The sequence below is a fragment of the Ictidomys tridecemlineatus genome, chromosome 11, assembly GCF_052094955.1.
Source record: "Ictidomys tridecemlineatus isolate mIctTri1 chromosome 11, mIctTri1.hap1, whole genome shotgun sequence".
NCBI classification, from domain to species: domain Eukaryota; kingdom Metazoa; phylum Chordata; class Mammalia; order Rodentia; family Sciuridae; genus Ictidomys; species Ictidomys tridecemlineatus.
The window spans coordinates 75709171-75723385 of record NC_135487.1 but is presented as its reverse complement, the minus strand read 5'-3'; the positions used below and the strand labels follow the sequence as shown (position 1 = coordinate 75723385).

Here is a 14215-nt window from a genome sequence, read left to right as displayed (position 1 = left end):
AAAAGAAATTATTCCCATAATTATTAAATTTGTCATTTCTTTAATTAGAACAATATAAAGAATCATGCAGGAGTTCACACAAGCCTGAGGGCAGATAAGTAGTTCTTTTTGGTGCCCCCAAAGTGCCATGTAGATAATGAAAGATTCTATTTGTACTCTTTAAATTACTTTAAGACCCTTCAATTAAATATTCAGTAGTCTTTATAGACCTTAAAATTTCCATTTATATTTTTAAAATGTATTTTTAACTATTGTACTATTTACAATTTTTAAAAGATATTTATTCAGTTGTAGATGAACACACAGTATCTTTATTTATTTTTATGTGGTGCTGAGGAACCCAGTACCTCACACATGCAAGGCAAGCACTTTACCACTGAGCCTCAGCTCCTATTTACAGTTTTTTATGTCTGGAATGCACTACTTGTATTAACTTTCTAAAACTATAACAAAATGTCTGAGATAGTAAACATAAGAAAGGTTTTGGAGGGCTAACAATTTTGGAGATTTCTGTCCTTGATTGAATGGCCCTCTTGCTTTTGGGCCTGTGCCAAGGCAGCATATCATGGTGGGAACATGTTGTGGAACAAACTGCTTACCTCATGGCTCGGAAACAAATGAGTGGGGAGGTGTCTGGGTCCCACAGTCCCTTTCCAGGAAACTCCCAATGATCTAAAGAACTCCCATCTAGACCATCTACTAGGTCCCATCTCTTAAAGTTTCTACCATCTCCCTATTTAGTTCATGGATCTGTGGAGGAAACTTAAGATCTGAACTACAACAATATCTAAAGCTGAGATATACATAAAATCACATACATACTGGTTCTTGCACATCATGTGTTCTACCTAAGCTATATCCTCAGCCCTTTTCTTTATTTTTTTTGTCTCCCGGCAGGGTTTTGCTCTTGAAATTGCAGTTCTCCCATCTCAGCCTTCTGAGTAGCTGGGGTAAAAATGTGTTCCACTTTGCTGGGCTTATTTGTCAACATTTAGAATGACACTAACAAGCTGTGCTTAAGATTGCATTCAACTTGATAGGGCATGCTAAAATGAGCTACAGTAGTTTTAGAATCTCTTGATCTCTTTCAAGTACTCAGGTTTCAAGACTTGAGTATTCACTTTTTATATTTCTTCCATCTTCCTTTAGATCAAATAATTCAATTGTTAAATGCTAGTTTTTGAAAGAAACAATGGCATAATATTGACAGTTTTTTAAACTTGGAACGTTTGAAAATGAGCTCCGCTAATTTGCTCAGTGTCAGTTAAAAGAGAATTGATTTTTAAAAAGTAATAGGTAGTTCAGATTTACAGAAACTAAAAATTTTAAACTCTGGTTGAAATCTTTAGTGTAGCAAATCATGTGCTTTTCATGAACTATATCTCACAATTGCAGTTGGACATGAGATAATCAGATTTTCTCTTCCCACAAGTTGGATAGCTGAAAATGTCATACCAATAGTATGTGTCAAAGACTTTGTGCTGCTTTCTGCCTGTCTGATTTAAGTTGTTGTGGTCAGTCTAAGGAACCTGTGATATGATAAGATAGCATTTATGAGGTCATGTGGTTTGCAAGTGCCCAATCTTAACTGAGCAGCCTGTAAGCACCTCAGGATAAGGAAGAAAGGGGTACTAAAAGCTTCTCTGAAAGCTTATTTTGTGTTCAATGACAAAATAGTGTGGGTGTGTGATAATATATGTATATAATATGCTTTTAAAATTACTTTCTATCAGGAGTTAAAGTTTCTGGGAAAATGACTACTACAAATTAATTTATCTCCTTTTATTTAGTGCTTTAAAATATTCAATTTTTTTAGAAAGGAATAAATAATTAGTATAAACAAAATTTAACATTACCACAAAATGCTTTGCATACCAGTTATATACATGTACGAAGTGATTAGCAGCCATAATGTACTTGACAAGTACATGACTTACCACGTACATACCAATATGGCATTGTTATTTGAAAAGTCTAATCTTTTAAATTAGCTATTTATAATTTTGTACTTTCATAAGCAAAAATTATATTTTGAATATTGTATTTTTGTTATTAACAGTATATAAAATATTAAACTTTTATTGCAAACGTTTTTCTGCCTATTTAAAATTAGCCTATAGGGGCTGGGGTTGTGGCTCAGCAGTAGAGTGCTCGCCTAGCACATGCAAGGCCCTAGGTTTGATCCTCAGCACCACATAAAAACAATAAAATAAAGGTGTTGTGTCCAACTACAACCATGAATATTGTGTCAAATATTGATTTTAAAAATAAATATTTTTAAAAATTACACTATAGGAGGTAGTCACAATTTCTTTTATGTTGAAGAGAAAAAATGATGTAGAAGATTTACATTGTTAGTGAATATTTTTTCTCACTTAAAAATTATTTCTGCATTTTCTGAATAGCAAATTACTTATTTTTAAACTGGCCACATCTCCATTGGAGACATACATACAAAATGGCTGTCTAATTTTATAAATAACTGTTTTGCTGAGAGAGTCACATTTGGTAGAATTCACCCATTTAAAGTTTACATTTCAGGGTTTTTAGTATATGAACAGAGTTATACAGTCATTATCACAATCAGTTCTGAAACATTTTTTATCAGTCTAAAATGAAATCCTTAGCAGTCACTGCCTATGGTCTCCAAGCCCTCCTACGTCTTAGGCAATCACTAATCTGTTCACTGTCTCTCCTTATTTTTCTACCCTGGAAATCTAGTATGAAGGGAATCACAATTTGTGGTCTTCTGTGACTGGATTCATCTACTTAGCATAAGGTTTTCAAGGTTTGTCCGTATGGTAACATGTGTCTGTACTTTGTTATTTTTTGTTCGCTTAATAATATTCCAAATTACAAATATGTCACATTTCATCCATTCACTAGCTGTTAAGCCTTTCATTATCCCACTTTCAGGCTATCATAAACAATGCTACTTAAGCATTCGTGTACAGACTACTATATGAACATGCTTTCATTTATCTGAGTATATTCTTAATAGTAGAATTGTTGGGTCACATGATAACTCTTCTTTGAAGCATTTGAGGAACTGCCATTTGGTTTTCCAAAGCCATTGTATCATATTATGTTCCTTCAGCTGGATATGAGGCTTCTGATTTCTCCACATCCTTACTAACATTTGTTGTTTATCTTTTGAGGGTAGTATCCTAGTAAGTTTGAAGGAACATCTCATTGTGGTGTTAATATACATTCCTCTAATGACTAATGATGTTGAGTATCTTTTCATATGTCTGCTGGCCATTTATATCTTCTTTAGGAAAATGTCTGTTTCAATCCTTTGCCCATCTTTAAATAGGGTTATTTTTTAAATTGGGTTGTATTTTTATAATTGATTTCTTAGAGTTATTTGTATTTTCTAAATACACTTACCTTATCAAATTTTGACTTTTGATTTTTAGATATCTTCCATTGTTATATTTTTTTAAACCACAGCAGCTTAGTTTATTGACTAGAATAATTTTCAGACTTTCTTCTGGGAAAGCACTATGATAAAGTACTTGACTTTCTAAATTAAGCCTTTGTTTTAATAGGACAAGGAAATGAAACATTTAAAAATTCTTATTGTTAGTTTTGACACCAGATGCACAGAAATATATAAGAAAATCAAGAAACCAAATTATCATCAAAATGTAAAAATGTTGTGCTTTGAAGAACATCATTGAGAAAGTAAAAAGACAACCTATAGAATTGAAGGTAAAGATTTGAACATTTAGTCAGATGTGCACATGCCTATAATCCCATCGACTTGGGAGGTTGAGGCAGGAGGATTTCGAGTTCAAGACCAACCTCAGCAAATTAGTGAGGCCCTGAGCAACTTAGCCAAGACTCTGTCTCAAAATTTAAAAAAATTAAAAGGACCTGGGATGTTCCTGAGTGGTTAAGTGTCCTGGTTCAGTCTCCAGTACCAAAAATAATAATAATAATGAGAGAAAACATAAACATTTATCTTACAAAGGACTTGTGTCTAGAGTATGTTGTTTTAAACTCTTGAAGTTCAAATACAAGTGAACCAGGTGTGGTAGCACATACCTGTAATTCCAGCAACTTGGGAGGCTGAGGCAGGAGGATTTTAAGTTTACTGTCAGCTCAGCAACTTAGTGAGATCCTGTCTCAAAATAAATTAAAAGAGCAGGGGATGTAGTTTAGAAGTAAAGCACCCCTTGGTTCAATTCCAAGTACCCAAAACAAAAAGAACCCTGCAATTTGAAATAATAATTAACCCAATTATTAAATAGGCAAAGGATCTCAATGACTGGGGGCGGGGGGGCATAATATTTTGTTGTTGTTGTCAATGGTTTGTTTGTTTATTTGTTTGTTTATACGTGGTGTTGAGGATCAAACCCAGAGCCTCACACATGCCAGGCAAGCACTCTACCACTGAGTCACAACCCCAGCCCAACGACTGTTTTCCAAAATATTCAAAGAAATGGCAAGTAAGCACAACATCATCATTAACCCTTGGGAAATGTAAATCAAAACCACAATGAGATGCCACTCCACACTTCCTCACATGACTTATTACCAAATAAATGAGAAGTGTTGGCAAGCATATTGAGAATTCTAAATCTTATACACAGCTGGTAGGAATGTAAAATGGTAGATACTTTGGAAAACCAGGGTGGCGGTTCCTCATGTTAAATATATGGTTACCATATAGCCCAGAAATTCCACTCCTAGGTATACCCACAAGAAATTAAATCATGTCCACGCTAAAACTTATGCATAAATATTCATAGCAACATTATTCATAATAACCAAAATGTGAAAAACAATCCAAATATCACTCTTTGACAAATGAATAAATAAAATGTAGTATATCCATATGATGGAATATCATTATGCATTAAAAAATGAAGTATTGTTACATGCTACAGCATATATGATAAGTGCAAGAAATCACTCACCAAGGGCCGTGTAATGTAGGATAACATTTGTACAAAATGTCCAGAATAGGGAAATCTGTAGAGACAAAATAAAAATTAGTGATTACCTAGGATCCAGAAGGAGGTGGGAAAATGAGGGGATGACAGCCAAGAGATGTGTAGTTTCTTTTTGGGTAATAAAAATATCCCAAGATTGATTCTGGTGATGGTGGCACAATTCTATGAAAATACTAAAAACCATTTAGTTATACATTCTAAATCGGTAGATTATATGGAATGTTAGTTATATCTCAATAAAGACATTTTTAAAATTTATAGTCTTTGTCTTCTGGAGAGTTTCTAACCTGGGAGGGGCCCATGGATGGGATCTATTAAAGTGTTACAAATATTTCATGTATAAACATATGCATCGTTTTAGGAATTAGTTCATAATTTTCTCAAGTTTCTTGGACATTCTGGTGCCTAAAATATTTAAGATCACTGTTCTTGAGCCACTAAATGACACCATGGTACTTAGCGGTTGTAATATAGCATTTTAAGTTACACATATAGAACTTAATTTTCTGTTAACTTTGTTTACCAGCCCTCATTCTAGTTTTTTGTAAATGTTCTGGTAGTTTATGTCTGTCCAGATAGTACAAGGTCTAGATGGGACCTTGGGACAGTGCCTGATACGTATTAAACACCTAGTATCAGCACTTTCTAGCTATATTATTGTGCGCAGATTAGTTAACCTTTTTGTACCTCAGTTATTTCATGGGAGTTATTAATGGGATTAAATATATAAATACTGGAAAAGCACTTATAACCGTGCCTGGGACATAATAAGGTGTAAGTATATGTGTGTATGTATGTGTGATGCTGGGGACCAAACCTTAGAACTTTGCATGTGCTAGATATTTACTCTAGCACTGAGCTGCATCCCAGCCCTAAATCAATGCCAACTATACCACAAAACACACGTTATAAATGTAGTATTACAAATAATTAGATAAGTCTAATGGCACTACTCCCTCCTTTAGTAGCTCCTCCATAACCTTCATGATAAAGTTCTAATTCTTGAGCATAACAGTAGATCTTCATAGTTTAGGCCCTGCTTTTCTTAAGTTTGATCTCTCCGCTTGAGACGTATAGCCCAGCCACACCAAACCACTTGCAGTTTCCCAGCATTTTTTTAGTATGTTCTTGGGTCTCAGGACTTTTCCACATGCCACCTGTGCCTGGATATTCCCTCCCTGCTTATCCTTTACAATTTAATTCAAGTAGCAGCATCTTATATATTCTCTAAGAATTCTCTCTTCTAAGCAGTGCATTGCTTCTCTTGTGGGATTACTCAACACTTAATATGCCCCCATGGAACTAGCTGTTTCCCTTCTGTCTTTCCCTCCAGATATTTAACTCACTGAGGGCAGGGGTCTTGCCGTTATTTTGTTTGTCTTTCCAGCATCTAATATAGTAGTTGTCACCTAAGAACTTACTGAAGATGTGGTTAAGTGATTGAATAGACTGATAAAAACCCATTATATAGCTTTGGAAAACAATTATTCCTCTTAACAAGTTAATCCACATAGAAAAGAAATACTTCCTTTTTGTGAGGATATTTGCTAACGGTTTGAGTTTTTGAAGTGTTTCAGCTAAAGGTTAAATCAAATGAAATCTACGTGGTACTTTGATGTAGCTTTAAAAGTTCAGAGTGAAACAAGTGTGAAGTGATTTATTTCCTGTAATTGGTCATAAATTTACATAGAACCTCATATATTCCTAGCCTCATCACCATTGACATTAGAGTGCCATCTAAATAATGTTAATGGTTTCAATTTTATCAAGATGTGTCAGCTGCCAGGAAGAAGACATTCAGTGGCAGTTTCATTTCGTTTGCCCAGAATACTGGGTAGATCTAAATAGGCACTGTAGAAAGACAAAGAATTCTCTGTAAATAACCCCTTCTCTCCTGCTCTAGTAACAGGTGTATATAAGTTTCTTTAATTCTAATCTTTCCACCTTTTCCACTTATTAAAGTAGGTACATATTTTTTCATTGCTTTTGCATTTATACATCTTACATAAAAATCCCATATTAAGTTTTTAAATTTTAAATGCCCCTTTTTAATAATATATTTTGATAATGCTGAAAATGTTTTTTACTTTAACCTATTTAGGTATTCAATATTATTTTTGAACATTTTAATTTATTCTAATTTTTGACTTGCAGCAATGGAGAAGTCATGACCTCCAGATGATCACTTTTATTGGTTTCCTGTTCTGATTCTCTGGAAATCTTTTGGTTTGCATGCTTATTGCTAGTTTTAGTCTTTGTCATGTTTACGGTTCAGTTTTTAAAAAGCTAATAATTATGAAAAATTTAGTTATCATTTTCCATTTACATTTATTTTAAATTTTGAGGAAACTTTATATTAAAGGTATTTTGTAAGGAATCTTAACAAAATTACTGGCCAGACTGGGAGGAGAAAGGGAGTAAAGCCTCTAGAACTTAGAAATGAATATTTACATGATTATTGGATTTTGTCCACCTTCTCATATAAAGTATAATGTATAGTTATTTTAATTTTTTATCTTGTACATCACTTTACAAAAATGTTTCATTTAACTTAAAAAGCCAAAGCTCTGTGTTTTACAAAGGTTGATTATACAAACGCAAGTGTACAAGTAGGATCTTTATAATCTGATATGACTCAGTCTTGGAAACTTACTGCAACTGTTTTGCAGTTCACTTGGTATCACATGACTCACTTCAATGGTTTAAAGCCTGTCTAGTAGTGATCAAAGTTCATTTGGTTAGGGGTTTTTTTGGTGTGTGGATGACTTTTTTCCACTTTGTTGTGGATTGATTGTCTTTCAAAATACCCAATGCAGTTCTTCCTCTTATTCTTTTGAATCTCAGAACGTGGTAGTTGTCTGCACAGTGCAACCTCCAATCACACACAGGGGAAAAATTTTTAACTTGAAAAAATATGCATGGAAGCACTTTTAACTGCGAAGTATCATATAAATATAATAAGTATATGGTATAAGTTTCAATTCCAAATTTTCCTTTCTTCCTTTTTTACTTACTAATACATATACTAGTACATATTTTTCACTGCTTCTAAAAATGTAAGTTTTAAAGATTTATTAAAATATTGGGGTTGGGGATTTAGCTTAGTGGCAGAGTGCTTGACTGCACACTCAAGGCTTTGAGTTTGATCCTCATTTTTTGCAGTGCTGGGGATTGAATCCAGGGCCTTCTACTTGTCAATCAAGCACTCTACCAATGAGCTATACCTTCAGTTCCTTGAGTTCTATCCTTAACCCTGAAAAATATATATATATACATATATATACAAACTTATGTATAAATAATATATAATTTATATATATATTATATATAATACACACATTATAAGTATTTTATATATGTGTTTGTATTAATTCCATTGCCCTCAAATGTTAAAACTGGAAAAGAATAACTTGTATCTATTAAAATTGAATGTAAAAGTGAACCTTTTTTCAAGTTACCAGTATCCTGTAATGTGCTATAAGAAAGCAAACATATATAGAACATGTTATCTCCTCTGTTCATATGGACACTTGCCCAGGTGATCACATTTTCTCAGCACAGATTTCTCTGTTATTTATAAAGAACCTATATTTAGAAACTACAAAACTCTAGAACTATGACAGTTTGTTTCACAAAAACAAAAACAAAACAAAAACCTCCTGTCTTAATTAATAAAGGAGACTAATGAAAAAAATTCTAAATACTTACATATCATTGATAAGTATGGAATTCATCCCTACAGATTCTCCCCGCTTTAAAATTTCAATACTGATTACTAGGTGAAATAAATGGAATGGTTTTTAATAGTATTTTTTTAGGGTTTGAATTTTTACTATTATTATAGTTAGAAACTCTGCTATTTCCTGTCAAAACCTACATTCATCAGACTATGAACATGACAGTTTCCTGTTTTCTTATTAACTATATAGCATTTTGAACTTTATTGGTTGTAAGTTATATAATAATCTTAACTTCTCACTTTACTAAATGTATTTGGAGGCAGCACTGTTTAACACATATAGAGAAATCCTAAAATCTAATCTCTTTATTGATAGTCAAGGCTGATATTTTATTAACTTTTTAAAGTTGTCATGAATGTGTCACTTATATCTTAAATATTATTTAAATAAATTCTACGTGTTTTTACCTTATTTTTTTTTTTTACTGTTTCTTAATGCATAACATGACGAAGCAGTCCATATCAGGTAAGAACTAATGTTATTGGAGTGTTGTATACTATTATTTACCAGTGTTTTGTAAAAATGCTAGTATTTTAAAGTAAATATTAGAATAATAATGGAAAAAAGTAACAAAAACAACAACAACAAAAAAATACTTTTGGAAGTTAAAGGAAGCCATTTTTTGATTTTGTGTTTTTGTTGTTTGTTGAGATAGGTCTCCCTTTGTTGCCCAGGCTGACTTCAAACTTCTGGGCTCAAATGATCTTCCTGCCTCAACCTCTAGAGTAGCTGGAGCCACACATGGTGGTCCACTGTACTCAGCTCTCGAGTAGGTAGTGGTGGTGGTGGTGGTGGTGGTGATGGTGGTTGGATTATTTGACAAGTTTGTTCTAGTTAGTCTGTTTTTCTACTGTCACAATAGTGAGGCTACAAATAAGTTTGGAAGCATATTTGAGTGTTTCATTGATGAGCTTATTATTGAACTATAATCAAATAACTGAAAATAAGCAACTAAGTATGAACAATGACAAACCTTTATTTTTAAATTTATTCCTCATCATGTTCCCCGATTTTTTTTTTTCCTTTTGGTACTGGGGTTTGAACTCAGGGGCACCTGACCACTGAGCTACAATCAATCCCCAGCCCTATTTTGTATTTTACTTAGAAAAAGAGTCTCATTGAGTTGCTTAGCACCTCACTTTTGCTGAGGCTAGCTTTGAATTCATGATCCTTGTTCCTCAGCCTCCCTAGCTGCTGGGATTACAGGCTTGTGCCACCAAGTCCAACTTCTCCAGATGTTTTGAGGCAATTTTCATGAATACACATAATTAAAACTAACAAAATTAAATAAAACCAAATGAAGTGACTTGATAATCTTTTACTTACAAAAATAGAAGTATGTCTTTAATAGTAAAAAGAATCATTGCTTAGGCAAAAATCTGGTAACATCAGAGTTAAAATTAGCATACAAAAATGCATACAGTACCAAAATGGAAGCCAAAACAACAAATTTCTCTTATAGGTCCACATGAAGAAGAAAGGGAAATGTACTGACAGAAAGATATAGGTTAATAGCCTAGCATCTAAGTAAGAGCAATTTTACGATGGACTTTAACAGAGGAGTTTAAAATCATAGCTTAGTGGTCTTCTGGTTAAATCCAAAGATTAAATTTAGAAATAGTAGAGGAGGAATTAATAACAATTACAAGTATTTCCAACAATCTTTCATAGATGTTACTTTTAAGCTTTTTACTCAGTAGATGTTTTTATTGGAGTATAAATCATATGTGAAAAAAATACAGAAATCCTAAGTGTCCAATCTCATGAATTAACACAAAAATAAGCAGGTTTATTTAACTACTATGCAGATTAAGAACTAGAACATTATCAGAATTTCAGAAGCCCTTTCATCATGTCTCCCACTTCTTGTTCTCTTCTCATTTCCTTATTGTTAAGAATTCTGGCATCACAAATTGGGTCTACCCAGTTTTTAACCTGTTATTCTAACAAAATTATATAGAATGAAGTATTTCATGTTTGTCTTATTTTGAGACTAGCCATGTTGTTTCACGCAGCTGTAGTCTGTTCATTTTTGTTACTTTCTAATAGTATCTCAATGTATGAATATACTGTCATTTATTCATTCTACTATTTATAAACATTTGGGGTTATTAATAAGACTATTAAGAGTTCTTTTGTAAATCTTTTGGTACAGTATACTTATTTCTGTTGTTCATATACTTACTGATGAAATTGCTTTGGGACCATTATAATTATTGTTCAAACCAGAACACTTTTGAGAATGAAAGTAGGACACTATAGATAATTTTGCTGTGACAACAGGCATAAGCCTGAACTGTCTTAATGAAGCTGAAACATATGATTATTCTTGGTATAGGGTATTTAGATATTTAGTAAATACTGTCAAACCATTTTCCCAAGTGCTCGTACCAATTTATGCTCCCACCAACAATGTATGCCACATCAGATTTTTGTTTGTTTGGCTTTCGGTACTAGGGATTAAATTCAGGGGCACTTTACCACACTGAACCCTATCCTCAGCCCTTTTCTGTAGTTTATTTAGAGACAGGGTCTCACTGAGTTCCTTAGGGCCTTGCTAAGTAGCTAATGCTGGCTTTGAATCAGAATCCTCCTACCTCAGCCTCCAAAGCTGCTGGGATTAAGGTGTGTGCCACTGTGCCCAGTTGTATTCCACATCTTAATTAAAATGATTGGGTAACTGAAAATTTCAGTGTTGTATTTTGTATTAAACACGTGAATTGAAGTTATTAATTATTATCAGTTAAGGAACTGTTAATTTGCTTTGACAACTAAAGTGACAGGCGGTAAGACAAAAGATTTTTTGCAAATATTAAGGAGCTTATTATTACAAACACTTAGGAAAAAGGTTTGGCAGTATCTACTTAAGTTTAATATATATAATTTGTGAATATATGTATTCGCAGTTACACTCCTGGTATATAATATAATAAACTGGAAGTGACTCAGATGGCCATTGGCAGTGGAATGGCAAATTGTGATGGGTATTTACATATTGAATACTAGGACACACTGGGAAAGTGAACTACTTCTCTAAATGCCAGCATTGATGAATCACAGACATGATGCATGACAGGAGCCAGACACAAACAAGGACATTGAAATGATCCTTTAGAACAGTTTTATAGGGATAGACATCAGAATGGTAGTTACTTACCTTTGGAGAAGGTAATCCTTGGATGAACAGAGTATACACAAGCCTTTTGGGATGCTAGAAACATCTTAATATGGGTGATAGTTTTAGGTATATATATAAGTAAAGAATTATTGACTTGTTCACTTAAAATCTGTATAATCTGCAGTGTTTTATCTCTTTAAAAAAGTGGGGACAAGAGCATGCTACAGGGATACTGCCATATCGATGTTCATAGCAGCACAATTCACAATAGCTAGACTGTGAAACCAACCCAGATGCCCTTCAATAGACGAATGAATAAAAAAGATGTGGCATTTATACACCATGGAATATTACGCAGCACTTAAAATGACAAAATCATGGAATTTGCAGGGAAATGGATGGCACTAGAGCAGATTATGCTTAGTGAAGCTAGCCAATCCCTAAAAAACAAATACCAAATGTCTTCTTTGATATAATGAGAACAACTATGAACAGAGCAGGGAGGAAGAGCAGGAAGAAAAGATTAACATTAAACAGAGACATGAGATGGGAGGGAAAGGGAGAGAAAAGGGAAATTGCATGGAAATGGAGGGAGACCCTCATTGCTATACAAAATTACATATAAGAGGTTGTGAGGGGAATGGGAAAATAAACAAGGAGAGAAATGAATTACAGTAAATGAGGTAGAGAGAGAAGATGGGAGGGGAGGGGAGAGAGGATAGTAGGGGATAGGAAAGGTAGCAGAATACAACAATTACTAATAGGGCATTATGTAAAATTGTGGATGTGTAACCGATGTGATTCTGCAATCTGCATTTGGGGTAAAATTGGGAGTTCATAACCCACTACAATCTAATGTATGAAATATGATATGTCAAGAGCTTTGTAATGTTGTGAACAACCAATAAAAAAAAAAGTGGGGACAGGGAGGGCGGCTAAACAAAGTATTGAAATAGTCATAGTCTCAATTTTTTCAAGCAGTTTTGACATTAGAGCATTTTGGCTATAGGAAAATACCATGGAACATCGAATTTTTAATCAGTTGATTTTATCCTGGGAGACAATCTTAGGTTTTCAAAAAAATTACAGAGTTCTCAAATGCCCCTTAAATATCTTTGTCTAGTTTCCCCTGTTGACTTCTTATGCTTGTTTGATATATAGGTTACAATCAAAGAACCAATATTGGTACTTTATTATTAACTGAAGCCCATAGTTTACAATGGAGTACTTCTTTGTATTATACATTCTGTGTTCAGACAAATGTACAATGACAGGGGCTGGGGGTGTGGCTCAGTGGTAGAGTGCTCATCTAGCACGTGGGAGGCTCTGGGTTTGATCCTCAGCACCACATAAAAATAAATAAACAACATAAAGGAAAAAATGTACAATGACATACATCTACCATTACAATAACATAACAGACTGCTAAGAAATTCCCTATATTCCATCTACATTCCATGCCTCCTTCTCTCTCCTTGAACCCCTGGCAACCACTGGATTACTTAACTGTTTTCATAATTTTGCCTTTTCCAGAATATCATATAATTATAATCGTACACTGTAGCATTTCAGGTAAGCCACTTTCACATAGCAATATATATGTATGTATTTGGGATTCCTATGTGTCACCCCTCCCAATCCCACCACACTTAACACACCAATATTAAACTGCCTAGCAGTTCCTCAAGCCTGCCATTCCCTTTGTCCTCCATTCTTTAAGCACATGCTTCATCTATCTAAAAAGGCCTTTCAGATGTGTGACATTATGTGCTAATTTCTAACCAGAAAGAATAATTAGAATAGATTCAGCCATTCAAAGTGAACAGATCTTATACAGAGTCTTGGAAAGGACTCTTCTCTTAAGAAGGGTGTATGTCAATTTGTGTTTTCATGTGTGTAAAGGTTTTAAATTTCCTGAATGTAAATTTAAATTTCCAGAATTTCCCTAGAGATGGTCTTGAGACCTATTTGAAACTGGAGCCCAGTTGCATAAAACTTTTTGGTTGTTTAATGAGAGAGCCTAGATCTGAAAGAAGCAGTACAGAGTTATAGGTACTAATGTTTTTAAAATGTTGGATGGTATTGATCATTTTATTTTTTATTGGTTCTTTTTAGTTACACTGATCACTTTAAAAGGTAAATTTCAAACATAAATGTTAAAAGGATATTGCAGAATCATCCTAAAATCCCTAACCAGATAAGAGATATTAAGCTATATAAGAAGAATTTAATCAAAGTAGTACCATCATAGGTACCAATTTTGAATTGACTTTTTTTTTTTTTCGGTGTTGGGGATTGAACTCATAGCCTTGTGCTTGCAAGGCAAGAACTCTACCAACTGAGCTATATATCCCCAGCCCTGAATTGACTCATATTTTATAACAAATGCCTCTTCG

At 33.7% G+C, this 14215-nt stretch overlaps 1 protein-coding gene across 13 annotated transcripts in view; it reads left to right on the top strand.

Moving 5' to 3' along the window:
• The window catches only part of Evi5 (ecotropic viral integration site 5), a 232237-nt gene that overhangs the window by 182957 nt on the left and 35065 nt on the right, over positions 1-14215 (top strand). Inside the window, exons 20-21 of one of the 13 annotated variants that reach the window (XM_040288994.2) lie at positions 9154-9166; positions 9357-9470. The exons of 11 other annotated variants lie outside the window; for them this stretch is intronic. In XM_040288994.2, coding sequence (XP_040144928.2) covers positions 9154-9166; positions 9357-9430 — 87 coding nt within the window. In that variant the 3' untranslated portion in view covers positions 9431-9470. The remainder of the gene's footprint in view (positions 1-9153; positions 9167-9356; positions 9471-14215) is intronic. One more of the 13 variants, XM_040288996.2, reaches the window with a different exon arrangement.